We start from the raw sequence: 23,986 nt of genomic DNA on the forward strand, positions 1-23,986 counted from the left end.
AGACATCTAGAAGACGCAAAAAGCGCTATATCAAATGCAAGGATTATTATTATCCTGTAAATATATAAATTACATAAGCTTTGGGATGTGCTCCGAACATGAAAAGCACTATACCAAATGTTATTATGTAATAATCTTTACATTTAATATAGAGCCTTATTTCATCGAAACATAATTTATGTGCAACAAAACAACTCAAGTGAAAACTTTTTTTAAAAAAAGTGTCAAGTTTACCTTTCACAAGCAGTGAGCATTTCAACCTGGCCACACACTAGGTAGAATCATAGAAATTTACGGCAATGAAGAAGGCCTTCGACACGTTGTGTCCATGCTGACTCTTAAAGAGCACTCCTTTCAGTCCCATTTTACTTGCCCTTTCCCCATAATTTACTAGACAGGTAGACACAAATAAGTGTGATGTGTGTGTGTGGATAAGAGATGTCCCTGTAAAAAGGTTTCTTAAAGGAACACTTGCTCCAGATTTCCAGTGTGTGCTCCTTATCTGAGGTCCATGGTAAGGTAATATATATATGGCAACCAGTTTATTTCCTTCAGTAACTGGACTCTTGGAAGAAAATCTCAATAACTGTAAATACAATTTCTGAGAGGGAGCTTATTTAACATTGCATTCCTGTGCAAGAAACCACTGACTTGATTTACCACTACAAAGGGCCTAGGGATAAACATCATCCCCAAATGTCTGACCAAATAATGTAGAGGGCTGGATCAAACTGAATGGCACAGGAAAAAGGCAAGCATTAAACACACTATCCCCACCTTCAACCTCTTTATACACCATAAATGTGTGGCTAGTCATTGAACTGACATATCAATTTGCACGCTATTATTTCCTTTCCTTCCCTGCGAGAAAGCCTGACTCCCTTCCTTCTACCAGGTAAGATCAGGAACTCGTCCAGTGGGGAGAAATGGCAGTGACCACACTTTTTTATTGTGACGGCGCACATTTACACCAGTCAGTGTGACAGTGTACTGTGTCACCAGAACTCTGGGTCACAGCAATCCTCCACAATGTGATCACAACAGACTTTGACTCCAGTGAATCCAGGTTAAAGTTATGCCATAGGCTCTTTCAACCCAAAAATTTATTGAAGAAAATAACAACTATTCATTAACAGGTTTGAGTAGTGTGTGCTTGTTCATTATTTATAGAACATTTCAATTTCAGCCTACAAAAGAACATTTTATTATTTATTTTGAACGGCCACTGTGGGGAGAATGGTCCAAGTTGTTTGCAGGCACTCTATCTGCAGACCAAAGCAAAAAGGTACATAACACTGTACTACGCACTGCCTACAGGCCACCTCATAGTGATTCCCTTTCAAGGATTTCAAGGCCTGAATTCACAATGGGCTCCAAGAACAATGGTAACCAAGAACAGCCATTGCTCCTCTCCCCCATTTCATGTACAACAGCTTTTTTTTAAATCAATATTTTACAGTCGATCCTAAATATCATCATGACGAGGGGTTTATTTACAGTGCTGTGGTTATTGCTGTCATCTTAAGGAGCATTTTCCCCCACAACCAGATTTGGGGATAAGGGTGGTGGAAGATCTTTTTATCCCAAAAGAATGAAAAACGATCCCAAAGCAGGTTATTACATAAATCCCAGGCTCACTGGAGGTTGAGTTTCAAGACATTTGTTTTTTTGGGCCTCAAACATTGGTGGTGGTAGGAGAGTCAATAGAATTTTTTCAAAAAAACAAACACAAAATGTGGAGGGGTAGACTGTAGGTGGTTTGGCATATCGCTTACCTCAAATTGCTGAGAAGCAGCCTTCCCCTCCCCCAAAGAAGGGGTGTGACTGGCTTATAACCCAGTGTCATGGTCCCCCTGCACAGCACTCACATCAGTAGCTGATAGGTTTGTGGTCCAGTCAGCCTCAGGCACGAGTGCCAGGTTGCTCAGCATTGTGCCCAATTCAAGATTAGACACCGCACTGGGACCATTACACAGAGCTTTCACTTACTGAGAGCCTGGTAATGACGCTGTCTTTCTATGGAAGATAAACGACAGCCATAACCACCAATGATCCGCTGATACCAGGTACCCAGCCATGCTGCTGTTCTGTTAGGGGAATAACAGTCCTTTAAAAGCAGAACTCGGGAGAGGCTCACAAACAGTTTGTGTTTAATTTCTGCTGGTACGACGTCACAGGATCCCCTGCTGATTTTAAGAGCACTATGCACCACAAATACAATGGCAATGACACAGGATGTCAATCTAGCCGACCCCAACAGCAGCACTCGGCTGAGTGAAAATCAAACTTTCTTTAATTCATTTCTGCTTTGGGCTCAACAAAGTGAGAGATGTCAATGGTAGCGAGCTAAATGTTTTTCATTTCAGGCATCAATTATCAGCAACCAGCGCTACCAACTCAGCAACAGCACAAGTTAGAGAAAAGAATAAAGTTCCCTCTACACTGTCCGTCCACACTCCCAGGTCAGTGACAGCATGGGTTAGAGACAGAGTAAAGCTCCGTCTACACTGTTCCAACAATGCTGCTGCATGCATACACAAGTAGGAAATTAATTGATATGAACCAACCCCAAGCTGCTTCTGATGTTCATTATGTTTTGTAAATTTCTCCCTTGGTGCTTAGAAATAACAACTGCAATTTTAACTTAGAAATAAGATTGCATTAAAAATGTAAAATTAAATTATACATACAAAACTGCATTAGTTACCTCTACATACGCAGGAACAATCTACTGAAAAACATGCCAAACGGAGCAGAATAGCACGCAGTCCACCACAAATTGTCTGCCCAGAGCACGATACACAGGAATATCTGGTACTGAGAGGGCATCAGCAGGACAACCATGTGGAAAGGGATGAATTAACGTTCAGATGCGACTCTGAAGTGGAGTCGCAGCCTTTTCAGCTTTTATCGCTAGCAACTTGCATCGAGCCCAAACTGAATGGATTCCCTCAAACAGACCAGAGTGACCCTTTCTGTCCCAATATCAGTACTGTTGTGGCCTCCTGGTGCAGGGGGCTGAACTTTTATGCTGAACTGCATGGGATTTTGTGTTGTGGGGTTACTGCCCAATATTCATCTTGTGTAAAAGCTTAGCCTGCAGACTTGAGGGGCTGGATTCATCCCAGATCCAGAGAAAAAAAGAATCGTGTGCTAACGATGTACAGCACCACACAATTCCACAACTAAGCATAGCACGCAGCACGGGTATAGTTTGCATCTCGGGAATGACTAAGAGCGTTGCCCACTTACAATAACATTTGCAGTTTGCCCAGGGCTGAAGCTGGGGAGTCCTCACACGGATCTGCAGCACTTACACACACGCGCACACATACACATACACACACACACACACTGCTGGTCATTCACAGGCAGCAGAGTGCTTGCGAGATGAGCGCAGGAGCTCTGTAAAAGGACACATTCTTCCCATTGTGAGTGGCGACAATGGGAGACAGAGCCCTCTGCAGCCTGGGTTTAAATTTAAATTGTGGCTTGGGCAATGGTAGATATGAGAATGCTCACAGATGCAATTTCTGAAAGCTTCCGTTCCACTGGTGAAGATGTCCTAATGCAGCAAGCCGCCCCAACACAGGGCAGAGTGATGAACCCCAGCTCCAGCTGACAGGCAGCAAACTCAGTGTTATTATTGGCTCATTTCATGGATGTTCTGTAGCTGCTTCTGTTGTTCGCACAGGATTGACTGCAGCTCCCCGAGGCCCCGGGACTGGGGTGTACTGGCAAACACACAGGACAGACAAACGGCTGCTCCGCTAATGTATTCTGGTCAGCTCTTCCACTATCTTTATCAGATCATCGACTGTTGCTTCTCTCTTCATTCCACTCCCATCGTCAATCTGCAACACAAGCAATCATGTCACTCCCTCCCACCCCCACGTTAGTCTCTCCCCTCCCACCAGTTTTACAGTTGTGTGCTCACAATCAGTGTTTTCAGTAGAGACTGTAATAGTCCTCATTATACACAGTCCCTCATACAGTACCTGTAGGCCTACAGCCACCTCCTGCATCTTGGTTCTGTTGAGATCCAGGAAGCTCTCGATGAGGTCTCCATCGATGAAGCCTGTGGCAGGTTCTGTCTTCCGCTCGGAGTGAAACGACCTCCAGGTACAGAGAAGTCAAGGACCAGATCCTGAACAGCAGAGCAGCTATCTCCACACAGCGACAACACATGAGGGAGTGGAACATGTGAGGGTCTCAACAACAACTTGGATTTATACAGCGCCCTCCACGCCAGACGGCGTCTCGGAGCGCTTTACAGTTTCGGTTCCCGGGACCGAGCCAAGGGGAGGGGTGGGAAGGTGACCAAAGGCGCGGTCGAAAAGGTCTTCAGCAGAGACCTGAAAATGGGAAGGGAGGGAGCGAGACAAAGGAAGTGAGAAAGGCAGTTCCAGAACCTCAGGGCGTAGTGGCTGAAGGCACGGCCGCCGAGGGTGGAGCAGAGGACTCGGGGGACAAGGAGGAGGCCAGACCTGGAGGAACAAAGGCAACGGGTACTGTGCTGAGGAGAGAGGAGGTCAGAGAGGTAGGGGGTTGCAGAGGAGTGCAGGGACTTGAATACAAGGGTGAGGATCTTGAAATCGATCCTCTCTGGGACAGGAGCCGGTGCAGTCTGGCCAGGACTGGGGTGATCGGGGAGCGGAGTTTCGTGCGGGTGAGAATGCAGGCAGCAGAGTTCTGAATGAATTCCCACTCACCAGCACACAGACATAGGCAACCTCCAGCCTCTCCACACAAGATGCCTCTATAGTGGTGAGTTAGACCCAATGTAGCAGGTCCCTCCTGACCTACCAGTATTAAATTATGTCAGATTTAATTATAAGAAGGGATTTGCAGCGAATATCTATTCGTTTTCCTATGAGAAAATGAACGCGTCAGGCAGTTCTGGACAGTAAGACCCTCACTGAAGGTTAGCGAAAGCTGGATCGTCTCAGTCGCAGACCGCTGGGGAATGACTGGGAGATTAGTTAAAACTGGCTACAAAACAGCAAGAGGAATGAAAGCCGTTAGTCACAGCTCCAGAGTCTGCTGAGCAGAGGGAGCGGACAAGTTGATATGGGTCAAGGAGCCTGATTTGATAGTCAGTCAGCGCAGGAGGTCATTTGGATTAAGCCTATACTGTTGCTTGTCACTCAACATCACTAATACTTTATAATAATAAGTTACATTTGATACAGCACATTTCACATTGGGAGAACGTTTCAAAGTGCTTCACAAGATTTACTGAGAAGTGTAGTGACTGTGTGTTTTGGGGCGAATTCTGACCTTGGCTGTGCTTGTGACTGGTGACAATTTACAATCCTCCTGTGAGCTGTGGGAGGAGGAGCAGACTAGCTGGTGGCTGAAAGGATATAATGAATGCTCGATCTTGCCCACACTTTTGATAACTTTGTTCAGTCGATTCTGGACATCCAGCAGGAAGTTATACCAACTCTCGGACAGTGAAGTAACCAGACCTGAAAACCAGAAACATTTCAATTAGTTACAGCACATCCTCCTGTAACTGCAGCCACACAATAGTGGTGAGTTGGAACCAATGCAGCAGATCCCTCCTGACCTGCCAGTGTTAAATTATGTCAGATTTCATTCTAAGAAGGCATTTGCAGGGAATATCTGAAGGATCTATTAGTTTTCAATTAGTTCGTGACACTGTACCACATGGCACCACACATCCATCTCCAGTTTAATCTAACATTCAGTTATCTGTGGTCAGACATTGTTAAAGAGTAAGATTGAACAGTACTGTTTTTGAAGATGGAGCACATATCAGCCAGAAGCTAACAGAATGGCAGAATAGGCATGAGGGGCTGAATAGCCTCTTCTGTTCCAATGCTGTGTCCTGGCTCCATTAACGGAGTGATACGATCCATTAGGGAGCTGCACACTGACAAAGCTGTGGTCAGCAGCCTTTGAGTGGGCCAGGGGAGAGAGAAGGTCTCACTATGTAGGACACTCACCGATCATGCCGTTGACTGTGCCGAAGAGCACCGAACCCAGGGTAGGTGTGGACGTCTCGCCCAGGTTCTGCATCACCAGTGAGCCGTGACAAAAGACGTTGACAAACTCTCCCAGGTGGAAGAGGCCCACCTCCTGAAGGTGCTGCCGTTCCTCATCTGTGGTGGCCGCACTAAAAACACACACAGTCATTGCTGCAAGTACCACAGCTACAGCCGCCTACTGTTACTGCCACTTAGCCAGCAATCTCCTGATCTGGACAGTATAACACTCCAAGCTTTCAAATCACAACCTGCCCTCCTTCCCCCAATCAGGTGGCGACACTGAGTGAGAGGCAGATATTTTTCCATGGGGAGTGGTGGGAGGCGGGGGAGAGGGAGAGTGGTATTATTCACGTGTGATCTCAAAATAGGAAGAAACGATTTTAAAAATAGTGAACTCCTGATGACTCGTCACTCCGAGGGAAAAGGACTGAAATGATGAGTTACCAGCAGCGGCAAGTTAGGCATATGTATAAATACACAAATAAATAAACATGTCCCGGACACTGATAGCAAGCTGACTAAAATGGCCATGACAAGTTAACGCAGTGTCAAGTTATCAGTTTTATGTAATAAAATATAATAAAAATACATTGTGTTGAGTGGAGGGTAGCGGCCCGACTACCTGAGGCTAAAGAACAGCCTGACCTCTCATGTGTTAAACAATGCTGCATTTAAAGGGATGCTGGCTAATGAGTGATTTAAAGGGAACATCTGACCCAGAAAAAAGAGGGTGGGAAATGACCGCCTCACCTGTCCTTCTGACATACAAACAAGTTGAAGGAGTTTTCTGCACCCAGGAAATTATCATCATCTAATATTTCCACAGCACTCATCCAATTGGGGTTGAAGTCTCGTGCAATCTGACCAAGAGAAGAAAAAAGGTCTTGGGTTTGTACTTCACTGTTTGTGCTCAGGGAAATACCAGCCAAGCTCCAAAAATGCAACAGAAACAACACCAACACAGGGTCATATGGGGCAATACAGGGTACTGCGGAGAGATGGGATCAAGAGACCAGCTTCCATCCTGAGCTTCTATAGTGGTGGGGGCCGAAGAAGTGCAGGAAGCGTGGTTATCAGAAAGGAGGGAATGGAACAGCAGGGGATCACCTCTGCACTGCACAGTTAAGAATAAAGAGCCAGGTTCATTTATACCTCTTCAAAATTCCCCTCCATTGGTTTATATGCGAGAAGCAGCACTGAGCGCATGAGGTCCCCCACCAGGATGAAGTCTCCCTTTGTCTTCAGATAAAGGGCCATAATGTTGTTGTAGTGGTTACACTCTGTACGCAACTCCTTCTCCGCTGTCCATTCATACAGCCGTACCTGGAATTATATGATCAGAATCACAGGAAGGTAACAGAGCTAATTACAATCCACTCCCACTGGTTAGAAGGAAACTAGAGCCTTCTACTCCCCACACAACATGCGGGACTTGTATAACGCATGTTTCTTCAATGCCTAGAGCCCAAATTCAACACCCAATGAAGCTCTTCACTGACCAAAGTCAGAGCAAAGTAATGGTACAATTTCCAGCTCAACCCATACTGACATAGCCAAGGTTTTGCTGAGATATGAATATATGAATTATGTCTGATATGAAGACACTAACTATTGGAAAGTTAGGGCAACGATAAGTTACAGTATCAGCGGGTAGCAATTTCTACTTAAGACACTCGGCTGAGCAAAAAAGATACTGGGGCAGCACTACATTATCAGAGATGCTGTACTTCAGCTGAGACATTAAACTGAGGACCCGTTCGGGTCCATCCTGTACTATTCAAAAAGAGAAGGGAGTGTCTCCTCATATCCTGGCCAACAATCTGCCGGATTTAAAAAATTGCTCATTCACCTCATGGTTGTTTGTGGGGCTTTGCTGTTTGCAAAACGGCTCTCCATTTTGTTCCCCATTTAAAAGGTAACACTTAACAGTAAATACTGCAACTTATTGAGACAACCAACATAATAATGTGCCATAAATACAATGTATTTCTTAAATGACAGCCTTTGTGAAGTTACTGCAAATACAAGTCACAAATTGAAGGATTGAGCAGGAGGCTCAGACTGACTGCTGGTTCTATAGTTAGCCGGTGTTTACAGACACAGAGCCCAGTATCTAGAGCAGCCTGAGCAATTCACAGGGTGAAGAAAATAAATTAACGAAAGGAATTGATTGATTATATAACACGAGAGTTTCTCCCTGGGTCCTGGCCAACAATCCCCGATAAAATTCACAGCACAGGTGATTTTGACACATTGTTACGCGCAAAATCAGCTGCCGGGTCCGCCTACAAAATTAACAGTTACCACACTTTACAGTAAAATCCTGTGAAGCCTTTTGGGACCTCCCTTTCACACAAGAGCTTTGCAAAAAGTGTGTCAAATCACAGAGTAAGGAGGAAATGAGGGGCAAACTGAAGTGTATTGATACCAGCACAGTTTTGAAGGCAGAGAGAAAAGGCACAAGTCAAAGTGATTTCAGGAGCGCATGTTAGAGGGGGTTTGGTATCTAACAGAAGCCTAGGATCAGGAGCCCGCCCACCCACACACCAGCCCTTTCCTTCAGAGGCAGAAACAGACAAAAATAGACCAAGCTTAAAAAGAGTAACCCTTTCAGGAGCTGCCACTGCACTGAGCAGCCTGGGTTACAGAAACTGTTCACCAGCTACCCCACTTAGAATAGCTGAACTCCCAAGAATAGCTGGCCAAACATTCCTGCTTTTCTCCAAACGATTAAACACAGGCCAGTTTAAAGGGTTGAAATACACTACACAGTGGAGCACTGTTATAATGCGGTAGCTGGGATGCATATAATGCACATATATCCATCTATATCACCTTTCATGTCGGGGGGGGAGGGGGGAGCATTTCAAAATGCTTAATCCACCCAACAGCATAACTGTGCTTCCGCATTCACTCTGCATTGCAGAGTGAAACATCACCCGACCAGGTGTATATTTAGGGTCTGATCCAATGGACAGCACCTCTGACAATGCAGTACTCCCCAGTACTGTACTGGTGTGTCAGCCAAGACTATGACATCAAGTCCTAATGTGGGGCTTGATCCAGAGGGGAAGAGTGCTACCAACTCAGTGAAGCTTCCATCCTCCAGTCAAGTGGGACCAAGTAATCTCTTCTCTCCTTGGCACCTTAGGAGCTGACTGACAGGAGGGAGAATTTCAGATGACCAGTATCTGTGGATTTCTCTTTGATTATTGGTATTGTGCCTCTGGAGAAAGCGGCACATTGACTATGACTGCATAGGGAAACCCGTGAAAAAGAGGACACAGAACAGAACATACTGAACGGAAGGCTTCTGCTTCCTGCCAGTCTTTGGGACAGATTATGTGTTAACAGGCCATGATTTTGAAGTGACATGACACCACCATACCGTGCTATTGATGCTCGCCAGCAGTTTGCCATTAAATTCCACCATAGAATAGACGGCACCTTTCACTTCTTTCTCTGCTACAGTCTGAAGTTTGCCTGTGCAGATGAAACATTGATCAGAACATTGATCAAACATTATTTCACCCACAAATAGTTAATTAACTTTACAGTATATTCCGTGAAGCGCTTTGAGACATCTCGAAGATGTAATAAGGCACTATATCAAATGCAAGTATTATTATTATTATCCAGAATTTTGCAGCCTGTCATCGTCACCTTCACTCAGCTCTACCTGCTCCTCATACCCCAGGGGTCAAGTTGAAGATCCTTGTTCTCACTTTTAAATATCTTCCCTCACCCCACATCTGCAACCTCCTTCAACTCTACTGCTTTCTTCGCTTAGTGAGCTTGCCTCAGTGGCCTACTTCATAACTATCCTATCCGTCCCACCGTTAGCGGACAGGCTTTCAGACATTCTGCCCCACTCTACATAACTCCATCCTAGAGACTTACTGGCTCCCTCCTTCCCAGCCCTCTTTCAAGGCACATCTCAAAACATACCTCTTTGCGCTTTCAGTCATCTTTTCCCTCTCCCCCCACTCCTCAGGTCCCAGCCCCACTTTGGGTGCCCACCCACACTGAGAATGCACTTTGGACATCCTCCCAATTTGAAAGTCATGCAGCATTCATTCTTTAACTATAGGTTAAACCGTAGGTGCAGGTCTGGGTCAGAGATCTCAGAATGTGATTATCTCTTGACTTAGTGTTGCCGATTTTAGTTTTTTTTTATATAAACATGACAGATATATCTACGTTTATTTTACTTTAATGGTAATTTGATTTTTTTGTGATCTACAAATCAAGGTCACCATGGATGTCACTTCCTGCTTGCATGAACCACATGTGCAGAAAGTTTGTCTGGGGCAACCTGAACACCATTTGCACAGATTCACAACAATAAGTGTGCAAAAAATTGTTTAACGATGGGAATTAATTTTCCTCAATTTGAAGAAAATTCAAAAACCTATCTAATACTGGTTTGAAAATTGGGAACAGTATGGTTTTGATGACAGAGACCAGTAGTAGCCCAAAAGAGCAATGGGTTTATACCAGTCTGTATCAGGAGAGAGAGGAACAGAGAAACCAAAACTAAGGGCCATTAACTGGTTAGAAACCAGCTAAAAACCACTAAATGTGCTTGACCTACCGTCGGAATACTGGAAAACAATGATGCGGCCTTGCTTTGGTTCTGCTTCCTCGGGATAAACCATTGCCGTGCCCACGGTGAAATAAGTATTTGTGTCTTTGCCCAGCTTGCAAGACACAATACTTAGTGCGTACTCGTTCTGCAGGAACTGGTGAGCGTGGAGAACTGAGCGGGAGACAAAATCACCGTTACAAGCACAAAGAGAGCACACTTAACCTGGACAAACAATAGCAGCAACAACTTGGATTTATTAAGTGCCCTTCACTATGTGTCCATTAGCTTCACAGAGACGGGGTCAGATGCCAAGCAAGGAAGAGGCGACCATAGATGCAGTCGAAGAGACGGAATTAACAGCAGACAGAGTAGAAGCAGAGACATGCAGAGGTTGAGGGTATTGGCAGCAACATTTAACATAAGAAATGCCTACAATCTCAGCTCACTAATTTAACATCTGTGAATTGAAGGAGCAATACTGGGCCCTGTACCAGTCGACTCTGATAGATGAATAATTAGTTTTTAAATCGGCAAGGTTGGAGACGAGACATCCCATGTAGATCAGTGAAGCAGACATATGTAAGAGCTTGCCCTGACCTACTAGGTCATATGCATGGTCTGTGTCAGACACTGCCCTTACCTTGTGATGTGCATGGTCTGTGTCAGACACTGCTCTTACCTTGTGATGTGGGTGGTCTGTGTCAGACACTGCTCTTACCTTCGAATGTGTGCTGGTCTATGATTAACAGATTATGAACTTCCACTTCATCCCCAAACGAGCTCTCGTGCTGTGACGTGCTGCTAGGGAAGAGCTTACTGGAACTGACACTGGTGGAGAGAGCCTAAGAGAAAAAAAGAGAAGAGTTCAGCTCCGCAGAGAGTTCCGTGCCATCAATGTTGATCACAATACCAGCTTGTGTTAATGTGATTTCACATTGCTCACAGCGAGCTCTCTGTGGCTTCACCAATATGAAAAGCAGATAATACATGAGCAGCACTGCCCTTCTCAGCTCAGATTTACCCTTTTTAAAGGAGTGTCCCTGGCATCTCAGTGGTTGAAGTGTGCTCTTCACGTACCTGAGTGCTGGCACTCGGTCTCAGCACGGTGGTGCCTCCACTGGGATCCAGCACCTCCACTCTGCTACTGACCACACCAAAGCACTGGGACGCTTCCTGGTAACAGATCCTCCTGCAAGGCACAAGGAAGGAAGAAGCCATAAGCCAGGCTTTGAGACAAGGAAAAGCCAATGGGCCACACATGGGCATTAAAACCGCAATGTAGACAACTTCTTTATGTAGCCTTTTAAAAAGTACAGCAATAAACAGCAGCATTTTATAACACATTTTCTTACATTCTTTAAAAAGGCATCATTAAATTTCCAGTGACTTGACACGATTTAGTAAACATCATGCATGTCCCTCGTCCCCGCCAATACACCATCAGCGGCCGTACTTTCAGCCACTACTTCAATACTCTGGAACTCTGCTTCAATCCCTCCACCTTTTCCCTACGTCCATCTTCAGATCAAACCTGAATACTCTCTTTGAATGTACCTATGGTCACTATCTCTCTTTCCCTGGCTCAGTGTCAGGCTCCACCACTGTTAAGCGTTCCAAGACACTACGCTGTGTGAAGGCTGCTAAATTAATGCAAATTACTCTTGTTGTTTAGTTCAGTTTCTGCTTTTCCTCTCCAAGCACCAGTGGTACCATATTAAAGAGCTGGACCAAGGCTGCCCACAGTTACCTCACACAGCACTCTTGCAGTGAAGGAGACTGTGACCAACCTGACCTGTAAATCAATACAGATCTCAGAGGTGATAGCAAACAGTGCCAGGCGGCTGCCACTGTTAGCTCGTAATCAAGCTAGATTCAATAGAGCAAAAGAACAGCAGACTGGTCATGAGTCTACAGCATTCAGACCCACAGCCCCACTCATAGATTCACAATCTGTTACAAAGTCTTGCTTCAATTAAATCGGAAACTGCCTGAGATTGCTCCCATCCTTTAAATCAGGCTAGTCCCCTTATACCCACACAAGATAATACTGCTTACATACAGGGAACAAATGGCAATGCAAATGAAAGCATCAGCCTAAAGGATTATATATATTAAACCGCCAGGTTGCTGGACTAATTGGGAGGGGGCGAAGGGAAGATCCGATCTGAAATTTCCAGCTAAGAGTAATTACAATGTTGGTACTCACATTTACCGGCTTTTGTTGCCGATGGATTTTTTCAGTGCTGAAAAATGCCTGTATCGGTATTGTAATAGGTTGAATCCCACTAGAAGTTAGTGAATAAGCTAATGGGATTTAAACTGAGTCAAAGTCGATATTGCTGCCTGGCCACTGATGGCCAGCAAGCACGGTGTGGGGCGCTTGAGCTAGGAGAGTGGCTGGTGGAGATATTTTTTAATATAATTTTCCATTTTGGGCTGGGTCAAGCTTGGTTCGAATTCTAGATACCCAGAGGTTTCACTGACCTGCCAGTGGTAAGCTGGGGGTTACTGTACTTCTAAAGCTGTACTTGATTTCAGTGTCTGGGTCCATAAAGTGAGGAGAGACTTGGTGCCCAGCCTCCTGTGTAATCTGTACAACTTTCTAGCAGCATTGACGCTAAGTTACCCTCAGGGCCATAATGACCCCCAATACATAAGAGTCATTGCTGGGGACCAGAAACAAGCAAACCAATGGAAACCATACTTTCAGCTCTTACCCAAGTGATCTTCAGTTACTGGGAAAGTTTCAAAACACTTTAAGCCCCACGTCAGGACACCAGCTCACACAGTATAGGCTGACACTGCAACCCAGTGCTGTGGATGGACTGCATTGTCAGAGGTGGTGTTTTTCCGTGAGATGTTAAGTGAAGGTACCGTCTGCTTGTTTACAGGTGATCTTAAGAGTCGTGAGACACTACAGGAGAAGAAGTTTCTCCAAGTGTCCTGGCCAAAAACAGTCCTCTAGATAAATGAAGCATTCACCTTATGATTGAGACGGGCTGTGAGCAAGATCAACACCATGTTTCCCGATAAAATCAGTCGCTATCTCTGCCTGAATGAATACGAACCACCACTCAAGTATTGGACAGAGTCGCTTCAGACTTCACATGTTAAACTGCCTTATTTTACTCACTGACTTTCACAATAACATGCTTATTTAATCACTCTGACACTCCGACTAAGTAATAGACTTTTAACACTTCAAACCATCTCAACTTTGACACATCTGCTACAAAGTGAAGGACTGCTTTGATCCTCCCATGCAATGTACAGACAAGAAAAAGGTCACCTTCAAATACACTTCAATGTCTGTTAGAGCTCAGCTACGTCTGTGCAACTGAATGGAGTACAAAATTTCATAAGATCATAGAAAATAATTTCATTTATTAACCTGAAAACACAATTAATAAAACACCTGGACTTATAACAAGCGCATGTAACGCCACCATTAATAATGGCAGCCTGACTGAGTTGGGTACTCTCTCGCCTCTGGGTCAGGTTGTGGTTCAAGCCTGTGTTGGGAATTTCAGCTCCCAGTCTAGTGCAGTGCTAGATAGCGCCCCATTATCGGAGGCGCTGTCCTCCCAAGAGCAGGTAAGACTTCACAGGTGGATTTTAAGGGTCGTGCGACACTATTGGAAAAGGAGTTTCTCTTGGTATCCTGGCTAACAACAATCTCCAGATACACTGAGCATTCACCTTCAGAATGAGTGCACCCACACTCACAACACATTCCACACACAAACACAGAGCCTTCCCCACTCAAGCTGCACACTAACAAGATAGTCTGCTAACCACAATAGCTGTTGCCGGGCTCAGACTAGACAGCTTGAATACTGCACCCCTTCCTAATACCGAGTAAAGAATGACATCACTTACTTCGGAGACTCATTAAGCGGCACCGTGCGGATGTGTAATTTCTGTATTTCGTCAATGGTTCCGATGGTTAAAGTGCTGTTGTTGGCTAAGGCCAAGCTATGAGGCAGAAGGAAGACAGGTGGGTTAGTAGCCCCCCTGAGTGGAGCCCAGTAGTATAGTCGTGAGAGCTCATGCAATGGTGATAGTCAGAACCACGCACCCAACAATAGAGGCTGATTTATTTACATGATTCTTGGTTTTACTCAGCGGTCCCATCTTGCCTAAGAGAGGGACTGTGGATCACACCACCACCAATGCCACTTAACAGGCATACAATGGCTTCCCCCAAACAGTCTCCCCCCCACCTGCTTCCATTTCAACCACATAGCTTGCCACTGAGAGCTCTGTCCGACTAGCTTCTCACTGCCTGTCCAGGGAACGGGAAAGCTGAGCAGGACAAAACTCTGTCCAGTGACAGATCTGCCTCTCTGTGACAGGGGAATAACCCCATCCCTGCTTTCTATGGATATAGGCACTCCCCTTATGTGTAAAGAAGGGTGTTTTTTTTTAATTGTTTAAACAAAGTGCCTCAACACGGCTGGATTCCAATCAGGGTTGTTTGACGTTAATTGCTAATTGGGCACCAGAAAGCTGCTAATGAATAGCACCAGTATATAGCTGAGTGCTCATGAGAGGTGGGAAAGTTCTGTTGAAGATGGCTGTACAAAGCAATGGCTTCCTTTTCAAAATACAACCAACTTTATTTTAATTAAAAACCCTTGGTGCAAGTTTGTTTTCCGGGCGCAACCCCACCCTCCTACACTCTCCAAGTCCTGCCGATGAGACCGGCTGACTAGCTAGTCAGACCTCAGCTGTGCCCTGCTTGGCTCAGAATCCAGAGGCCTTAGACTACTGAGAGGGTGGACTCAATTCCAATATTCTGTTGCCAAGCACATTACTTTGGAGACAGCTTAGTCTCAAGGATATCCCACTAGAGGACAGCCAACCCAGCTCTCAGAAGTGAAATGATCAGTTCCCACGTACTAGATTGTCGTCTCCTGTTGCTAAAATGAGCACAAACGCATTAAGTTCCTTGCTGGTGGCAAGGGTTTCTGAACAAACCATATACTCTCCTCCCCTCCATCTCAAGGACAGATTCAAATCACTTGACCTCCACCCCAAAAGCATTCCAGGCTCACTCACCTGTCAGGGTAACCCTCAGAGTTCAGGGGACACATGTAATTTACTTCTTTGAGGTTAACATTGGAGAAGACCAGCTTGTGATTGCTGCTGTAGATGACAGTGGGCCGGTCGGAGCAGGCAAAGACATTTGTGGTGGACAGAGAGCGGAAGGTTCGCAGCATTGTGGGCTGTGTTCCCAGAGTGACTTTCTTTCGGTCACTCAATAAACCTGATCAAAAATATACAGTAAAAGCCATCAGTTCCCCATCAATGAAATACTGTCAATTGTTTTTTTGTCCATGCAGTACTCCCAGGCCAATTTCAGCACGTTAGATACAGATTAAACCTCCCTCTACACTGCCCATCCACGCTTCCAAGTCAGTGACAGCACAGGTTAGAGACAGAGCAAAGCTCCATGTACACCGTGCCATTCAGTACTCCCAGGTCAGTTACAGCACAGGCAAGATACAGATTAAACCTCCCTCTTCACCAGTGGTGACCAACCTTTTTGGTTGGTCAACCAAATACATTTTTCTTTATTGAATTACATCTTTGTTTATGGCTGTGCCATGGGTATTGCAGTTCGGTAGCTACTCGAAACAAGGTATTAATTTGGCGCAGGCTTTCCTATTATTCCCCTTAATAATAATCCTTGCATTAGATATAGTGCGTTATGATGTCTTCGAGAAGACTCAAAGCGCTTCACAAAATATACTGTGTGCTAAAGTAAATTGACTGTATATTTTGTGGGTGAAACGCAACAGGAGTGGATTGACTTAATTTTTAAAAACATTTTGAAGGGATTATTACCCCTAGAAAAGTGATCCACCAAGCAACTAACAATCGGGTTCTTACTTACTGCTGGATAAACAGGCATGTAGAGTAAGAAAACTTGTCCAACATTTCACCCTGCCAGGGAATCAAACCCAGGTTCCCTCGCTTGCAAGGCAAGTGCTCTAACCACTGAGCTACAGGACGCCTATAAGGGAAATAACCTACAGGTTATTCCAACTGTTCAGAGTCAGTGATAAATCAGCTGAAACTAATGGCATTAAGACCGCTGAGCTGCTGCTGGACGCATTACAGATCATTGTTGCTCTTTGAGCAACTTGCTCTGCCCGATGCCTGCTCTCCCTCCCCTGACTGTGATCAGAAGCCCACCCACCACATGAGGAAATCGCAGGTGTGTACCCACATCCTAAAATAGTTTTGTTTTTATCCACGTCTTTTCTTGAATGAAATGGAAAAAAAAGTCATCAATCAATCATTTCATGCAGAAAGAGGGAGAGGACCTATAAGGGGAATAACCTATTATAGTCCAGATTGAAAGGTGTCCAACTGTTCAGATTCAGTGATAAATCAGTTGAAATCGATGGCATTAACAGACTTTGTGCTGCTGCTGGACGTAATCAAAAGCCCACGTAGTCACAGGCACACACTAGGCATGGCTATTAATACAGTACCTGTTTCTATATCAAGCCCAAAGTAAAAGAGAGCGCCGTCGCCCAGAGCACACAGCAGGTAGTGGCTGCCCTCGAATGTCGTCATCAAGATGGAGCGTGGGATGATTTCTGGAAAAGGGCACAGCAGGGAGTAGGAAATGGAGGTGGTTTCACTTCAAACATAAAAAAGTCAACTAGGACTAGTTAGAATAATAAAATAATTAATCTTGCATTTAAGACAGAACCTTATCAGGTAATCAAAATATCTCAATGTACCAGCTGCAACATGGAGCAAGGCACCACCTCAGAGTCCAACCTGGGAAGATGTGCAAAAGACTGTACCCAACAATGAGTTGGAGGCAACCCCTGCTACTCTGCTCAGACGTGGATTTGAGTTGATTCCCAAGAAGTCGATGTCTGGCATATCCAGGCATCATTTCTCCCTCACCCTGAGGCAGTTTAGGCAAAAGCAAACCACACACAAGATCAACATTTTTTAAATAGTGTTAGTGAAGGCTGATCTCCCAAGATCCAAATCTTTATTCTGTTAATGCAACAACCGTAAAGCTATAACCATAATGAAGTAAATACGTTTGTTGTTATCAACTCAGAGAGAGAGATTTTAGCAGCAGCATCTTGTAAGGGTCTCATGAGAAGCCTCAGTGTAACAGGATGCTCAATGACTGGGGATTCCGTTAAAGCTTACCTCCTCCGAGCATCTCTTTGTGCATGGTCTCAAACGATGGCAGCTTGAGGATCCGAGCTGAAATGTCTGTCCAAAGACCCACAGAACATAAGGGTGACATTGTGCTGCCCTCCAGGGGAGTGATATCCAGACATGCCACCTCGTGCTCCATCTCAATGGAGCTGCAGAATTAAACAGAGACGAGTGACTAGCCGACCCCGAGTCCAGGAATCAAATCTGGGTAATGTAGAACAGACAGAAAATACTGCAGCTCTAAAGCTCTTTAGCATCAGATGAGAGAACAGAATGGCTGCTCACCTGATCTGTCTGAGCTCTACAGGATGGATCTCCAGGTAATACAGCACACGGCCCACAGCCACCACCACCTGGCTGCTGTTGCAGGATGCCACACTCACGTTCTTTCCATTGGGTTCCTTCCATTCACTGACCAGTGATTTGGGCTCTTGGCTGACCAGTCGCACTGACCCAGACGTTATCTGTATAACGCACACACACGTTATTAAAAAAAAAACTTGGGACTTCTACACGATTTAAGGTTGAAAGGTTACAGGAATCATTGCTAAGTGTAGCGAACATTTTGTAAGAAAATCCAACAGCTGTTTTATACATGCCCAAGTCTCATAAAGAGTCACTATAGACAGTCTCACCCACATCCTCAATGTAAAATATACTCACATCACTACAGTCAGTGTAAATAAACTCACATCACTATAATCAGTGTGAATAAACCTACATCACTGTAGTCAGTGTAAATATACCCACATCTCTACAGTCAGTGTAAAATAAACTTGCTAAACCTCTGGACCTACATTGACACAAGCGTATTTGATGTATTCCATATCTGGGGTTCTCTCACCTGAATGAGCTGCTGGTGGGCCACATTACCACAGTAGAAGGTCTGCTGATCATCCACGAATCCTGGCATCTCAGTCTCCTCCACCTCCTCCCCATTCAGCATCAATACACTGCAATAAATATACAGTCAATTCACTTTACATTCCATTCTGTGAAGCGCTTTGAGACGTCTAGAAGACGTGAAAAGCGCTATATCAAATGCAAGGATTATTATTATTATTATAATAACAAACCTCAATCAATGTACTGCAAAAACACACACCGCAATGCACTGTAATTACACACACCAGAAGCAAGGGCTATAACCTCTGGAGATTAAATCTACACCCTTAATACCAAACCACCACACCACTCAAGAACACTGTGGTAAACCATTTAAACCAGGAATAAAAGCAAGGCTTGTATTGCCAGGTCTGCACAAATGACTTAAGGTGATATACGGGGGGTAATTTGGTTTACAAAATGGGCGAGTTAATGTTCCTGCAGTACCACTGTTCTGTCACATGGTGGTACAAGTGTGCCTCAGAAAATACCCAATCAATGCTTCTCTTTGCCAGTTACAACAAAAGTTCCATTTTAACATGATGAAATCTTTCCCCATCATAGAAATATTCAAGATCAAACCCTTTAATATAAACCAAAACATTCTCCTTTTCCAGCAACAATTGCTGCAACGTTGATTGTACTCACTCTTTGGCAGAGGCTGGACAATACTATATTCAACTTGTAACAAAACTGCAAAGTCCACACATATTAAGAGTTTTGCCTCTTACCGAGTCTGTCCAACAAAAGAGAGCACCAGCATGTCATCAGTGTCCCGTGTGGAGTCAGAACGCAGAGGCCACAGACCTGAGAGAGGATAGAATGAAGGAGCCAAGTCAATATCACAACAGAGGTTCGGACCCAACACAGGACCATAGAAATTTACAGCAATTTACAGGACTCATCCTTCCAGATCATCTGTCCCATTACATTGAGGCTCAACTCAGGATCATCCAGAACTCTGCAGCCCGTGTCCTCTCCTGCACCAGGTTCTGTGACCCTATCACCTCCATCCTGATCCTCACCTTCAAACCCCTCCACGGTCTTGCTCCCCCCTACCTCTCCGACCTCCTAACCCCCTACCACCGTGTTCGCTCAGCAGGCTCCGGCCTGCTTCACGTCCCCCGCCTTGCTTGCCCCACTATCAGCGATCGGGAGTTCCGCCACTCTGCACCCATCCTATGGAACTCCATCCCGCAGTCCCTCCACCTCGCCCCCTCCCTCGCCACCTTCAAGACCCACCTCAAGACCCTCTTCTTCGACCGTGCTTTCGATCTCCCTACTTCCCCCTCCCCGACCCTCAGCTCGGGTCCGTAACTCTGTCTGTCCAGTGCCTTGGGACGTCCTCCCGACATGAAAGGCGCTATACAAATGTAATTTTGTTGTTGTTGTTTTGTCCCACTATCAGGGCTTTTTCTCACTTCATTCCAGTCACCTGGCTTCAACCGCTCTTCTTTCCAAGATGGTAGCGGCAAAGTGCATTGTGGGTTTCAAGAGGGAAGTAGAGGGTATTCGAAGGATAGAGGCTCAAATGGGATAGGACGGGTAGTGGGACTGAATGACCACCTTGCACAGAGAGTCAGTGAAAACTTGATGGACTGAATTGTCTCCTTCTGCACTGTAAATGTCTATGATTCCAGAATTACATTAGTAGGATGACCAAGAATATAGAGGGATTTGGAGGTCAGGACACGGATCCTCTGGAGTACTCGGGATCAATGTTCAGCAAGCATGTCTGTGCAGAACTTTGTACGGGAGGACTCAAACTACAACGTTCCAGATCAGCTGAAGCTTTTGGAGAGTGCAGCTGGGCAGGCTGGCAAGGAGAACATTCGAAAAGCACCAAGTTTAAAATATCAGAGAAATAAAATACAAATGAAAAGAAAATACCATCTGATGTTTCAAAGCTTGGTGCTGATATCTACAAACCAGTCCTCTTGGTTCAAGTCAGAGCAGCTGGCATGCCTGGACTGTAGATATAATCTACCAGTTTCTCTTTTGCAGAAACATTTCAGAGCTTCCTGGTCACAGCAATAAAATGCCACAGTGTCCATCGTTACAAGCATTTTTCTCTGTTTCTCTTACCCACGAGGCAAGGACCTCACTAAGCCTTTTTTCCCAACCGCATGATCAGTCTAAAATAAGCCTTCCCTTGGGTTCACATGCAATGAGTTTAGGCGGTACCTACCCTTAATACCAGGAAGATCAATGCTGGCATGTTCATGGATACCAATCCCATTGCGGATGATTCTCAGTGAGCCTTCCTTAAACGCTCCTGAACAGGTGACGAGCTGCATGGCACACAAAGATCAGAGTCAGACACATGCACATGAATATCCAACAAAAATCTGGCATTGAGGAATATTTTGGCCACACGCGCACACACACTCACACCAGCACGTGCACAACCACATGCGAGCGTGCACACACACAAGCAAGCATGTGGGGATGTGCATCATCTAGCTCGCACACACATGATGTGGTATATAGAGTGATTCACTTGAAGCTCGGTCTTACCTGGCCCTGGCCTTGCCTTTCCAGATCTACGACGCACATGTCCACAATGGGGCCCAAGTTGGTGAAGGTTTCCATGCCAGCAACGTAAGAGCCTTGCTCATTGCTGTCTACGTTTAACTGGAACAAGAGGATATTACACAATTAAATTCAGGTGGGAAGTTTGAGCTGTCTTATCACCTGCCACTCTCCACTTCAACAACAACAACAACAAAATTCCATTTATAGAGCACCTTTCACGTCGGGAGGACGTCCCAAGGCGCTGTACAGTTGGGTCAGGACCCGAGCAGGGGGGAAATGGTCAGGGGGAGGGAAGGGAGGGAGCGAGGAGGGGTAGAGAGTCGAGAGGGGAGCTGAAGGCACGGTCAAAGAGAAAGGTCTTGAGACCGGCCTTGAAGGAGGAAAGGGAGGAGGCGGCGAAGGCACTGGGGGATAGAGTTCCAGAGCCTAGGGGCTGAGAGGCTGAAGGCCCGGCCACCGATGGTAGGGCGGGTGGGGCGGGGGATGTGGAGCAGACCGGAGCCAGAGGAACGGAGGGTACGGGCAGGTAGGTAGTGGGATAGTAGGTCAGAGAGGTAGGAGGGAGCGAGGCCGTGAATGGCCTTGTAGGTGAGGATGAGGATCTTGAATTCAAGTGGCACAGAGCAAGACAATAAACGTTTTGCTTGGCAAGTGCTTATGACGGAGCCCAAGCATGCTCTCAGAATTCAATTACTTACTTTGACCAGCTGGGAGTCTCCAAGGCGAGATCCAACAAACACAACTCCATTGTCAAGATATGTCAGGCATTCTGCAATAGAGGTCTGTGGGAGACAGAGGGATTTAAGATAATATTAGAACATAAGTTAATGTCAATAGATCATCGAGAATGATATTCACTTTGCAATGTGGAGTTTGCATTTTATAGCCACTAGGTGTAATGATCATTATCTGATGCAGTTTGACACCCTCACCCCACCTTACCCTAAAACTCCAATATAAATTATATCAGAACGTATTATAAAAGCAAGTAGGAAACATGCATAATAGAGCACCTTCTCAAGATATATCAAACAGCTTCACAGCAATTATTGACAAGCACAATGACTCATTTTGTAGATGAAAAAGTAGCAGCCATTTTGTACACAGCAAGGTTCCATAAGCTGCCATGAGGTGATGGATAATTTATCTGGAGATTGTTATCCAGAACAATCCTTCTTTCAAATCGGTGATGGAGGACCTTTAACCCAAACAAAAGGGTCTTCAGTTTAATGTCTGAACTAAAGGTCGGCACCTCTGTCAGTGCAGCATCCCTCCCCAGTACTGCACTAGTGTCAGCTGGCAACAGTGAATACCACCAACACTCAGTTTCTGGGCTCGCACAACAACTTGCGTTTGTGTAGCACCCTTCATGCAGGATAGTGTTTTGGAGCGCTGAAGAAAACGCATGAAAAACAGCCATTTGAGTGAGAAATCTCAGGATATACATCAACAGGAAACCATGCTGTATTCAGTCTCAAAATCACAGGAAAGGTTTAATCTCAAACACAATATGATCATCCACTGTTGTAGAAGTGGAATACAGGACAGGTGTGTGTGTGTGCCAGTGCTGACCTCTCCCAGAAGCTCCACCCGCAGGTCTTTGACAGTGATATTTCCATCCATCTGTTCCTCCCGCTCCAGCAACAGCATAAACAGTCGCCCTTCCATGTCTCCTAGCAGGTACCGAGAGCCGTTGGGATCTACGCGGTTGTGACATACAATGGTGCTTTGCTGAAAACAAACACAAGGATAGCGTTAAAGATAATATTTACAGTACAGCAAAACATCTCACTTCACAAAATGATTTATAATAATAATCAATCTTCATATGATATATCTACTTTCATTTGGGGGAGGGAATGTCTTAAAGCACTTCATTATAAAGTGTAGTGATTGTGTGTTTTGTAGGTGAACATGGCAGGCAAATATATCACCCCACAATCTCTTAGCAAAATATGGGTTTTTTCACTTAGAAAAATATCTTTTTTTCACTTAGAAAAATATGGGTTAATAAAGGACAGCCAACATGGATTTGTTAAAGACAAATCGTGTCTAGCAAACCTGATAAAGTTTTTTGATGAAGTAACGAAGAGGGTGGATGAAGGTAGCTCAGTTGATTAGTTTATATGGATTTCCAAAAGGCTGTTTGATAAAGTGCCACATAAGAGATTTGTAAGAAAAATAGAAACCAATGGTATTAAAGGGACAGTGGCAGCATGGATACAGAAATGGCTGGGAGACAGAAAACAGAGTGTGTCAATGAACAGCTGTTTCTCTGACTGGAGTGAAGTGTGGAGTGGTGTCCCCCAGGGGTCGGTATTGGGACCACTGTTGTTTTTGATCTATATAAATGACCTGGACTTGGATATAGGGAGTACAATTTCCAAGTTTGCAGATGATACTAAGCTGGTAAAAGTAATAAACAGTGAGGAAGATAGTAGCAGACTGCAAGTGGACATAGACAGACTGATAGAATGGGCAGACATGTGGCAGATGAAGTTTAATGTGGATAAATGCAAAGTGATGCATTTTGGGAGGAAGAATGAGGAGAGACGATATAAGCTGATGATAAAATCTTAAAGGGGGTGAAGGAACAGAGAGACCTGCGGGTTCATATAAGTAAATCTTTGAAGGTCTCAGGACAAGTAGATAAAGCTGTTAAAAAAAGCATTTAGGATACTAGGCTTTATAAATAGGGGCATAGAAGACAAAAGTCAGGAAGTTATGATGAACCTTTATAAAACACTGGTTAGGCCTCAGCGAG

General features: G+C 45.0%; 1 protein-coding gene across 2 annotated transcripts in view; it reads right to left on the minus strand.

Moving 5' to 3' along the window:
- Window positions 1–1,067: 1,067 nt before the first annotated feature.
- Window positions 1,068–23,986, minus strand: part of ddb1 (damage-specific DNA binding protein 1) — a 31,389-nt gene continuing 8,470 nt past the window's right edge. For both annotated transcript variants that reach the window (XM_007887414.2, XM_007887415.2), the window contains exons 7-27: window positions 22,795–22,953; window positions 21,921–22,004; window positions 21,205–21,321; window positions 20,876–20,978; window positions 19,419–19,494; window positions 18,647–18,755; window positions 18,088–18,266; window positions 17,791–17,951; window positions 17,106–17,213; window positions 15,664–15,871; window positions 14,482–14,577; window positions 11,680–11,791; window positions 11,321–11,444; window positions 10,609–10,773; window positions 9,403–9,497; window positions 7,167–7,337; window positions 6,765–6,874; window positions 5,973–6,142; window positions 5,369–5,471; window positions 3,999–4,122; window positions 1,068–3,854 (exon numbers count right to left, since the gene is read on the minus strand). In XM_007887414.2, coding sequence (XP_007885605.1) covers window positions 3,771–3,854; window positions 3,999–4,122; window positions 5,369–5,471; window positions 5,973–6,142; window positions 6,765–6,874; window positions 7,167–7,337; window positions 9,403–9,497; window positions 10,609–10,773; window positions 11,321–11,444; window positions 11,680–11,791; window positions 14,482–14,577; window positions 15,664–15,871; window positions 17,106–17,213; window positions 17,791–17,951; window positions 18,088–18,266; window positions 18,647–18,755; window positions 19,419–19,494; window positions 20,876–20,978; window positions 21,205–21,321; window positions 21,921–22,004; window positions 22,795–22,953 — 2,658 coding nt within the window. In that variant the 3' untranslated portion in view covers window positions 1,068–3,770. The remainder of the gene's footprint in view (window positions 3,855–3,998; window positions 4,123–5,368; window positions 5,472–5,972; window positions 6,143–6,764; window positions 6,875–7,166; window positions 7,338–9,402; window positions 9,498–10,608; window positions 10,774–11,320; window positions 11,445–11,679; window positions 11,792–14,481; window positions 14,578–15,663; window positions 15,872–17,105; window positions 17,214–17,790; window positions 17,952–18,087; window positions 18,267–18,646; window positions 18,756–19,418; window positions 19,495–20,875; window positions 20,979–21,204; window positions 21,322–21,920; window positions 22,005–22,794; window positions 22,954–23,986) is intronic.

This window comes from Callorhinchus milii, unplaced genomic scaffold (genome assembly GCF_018977255.1).
Source record: "Callorhinchus milii isolate IMCB2004 unplaced genomic scaffold, IMCB_Cmil_1.0 Scaffold17, whole genome shotgun sequence".
Classification (NCBI taxonomy): Eukaryota; Metazoa; Chordata; class Chondrichthyes; order Chimaeriformes; family Callorhinchidae; genus Callorhinchus; species Callorhinchus milii.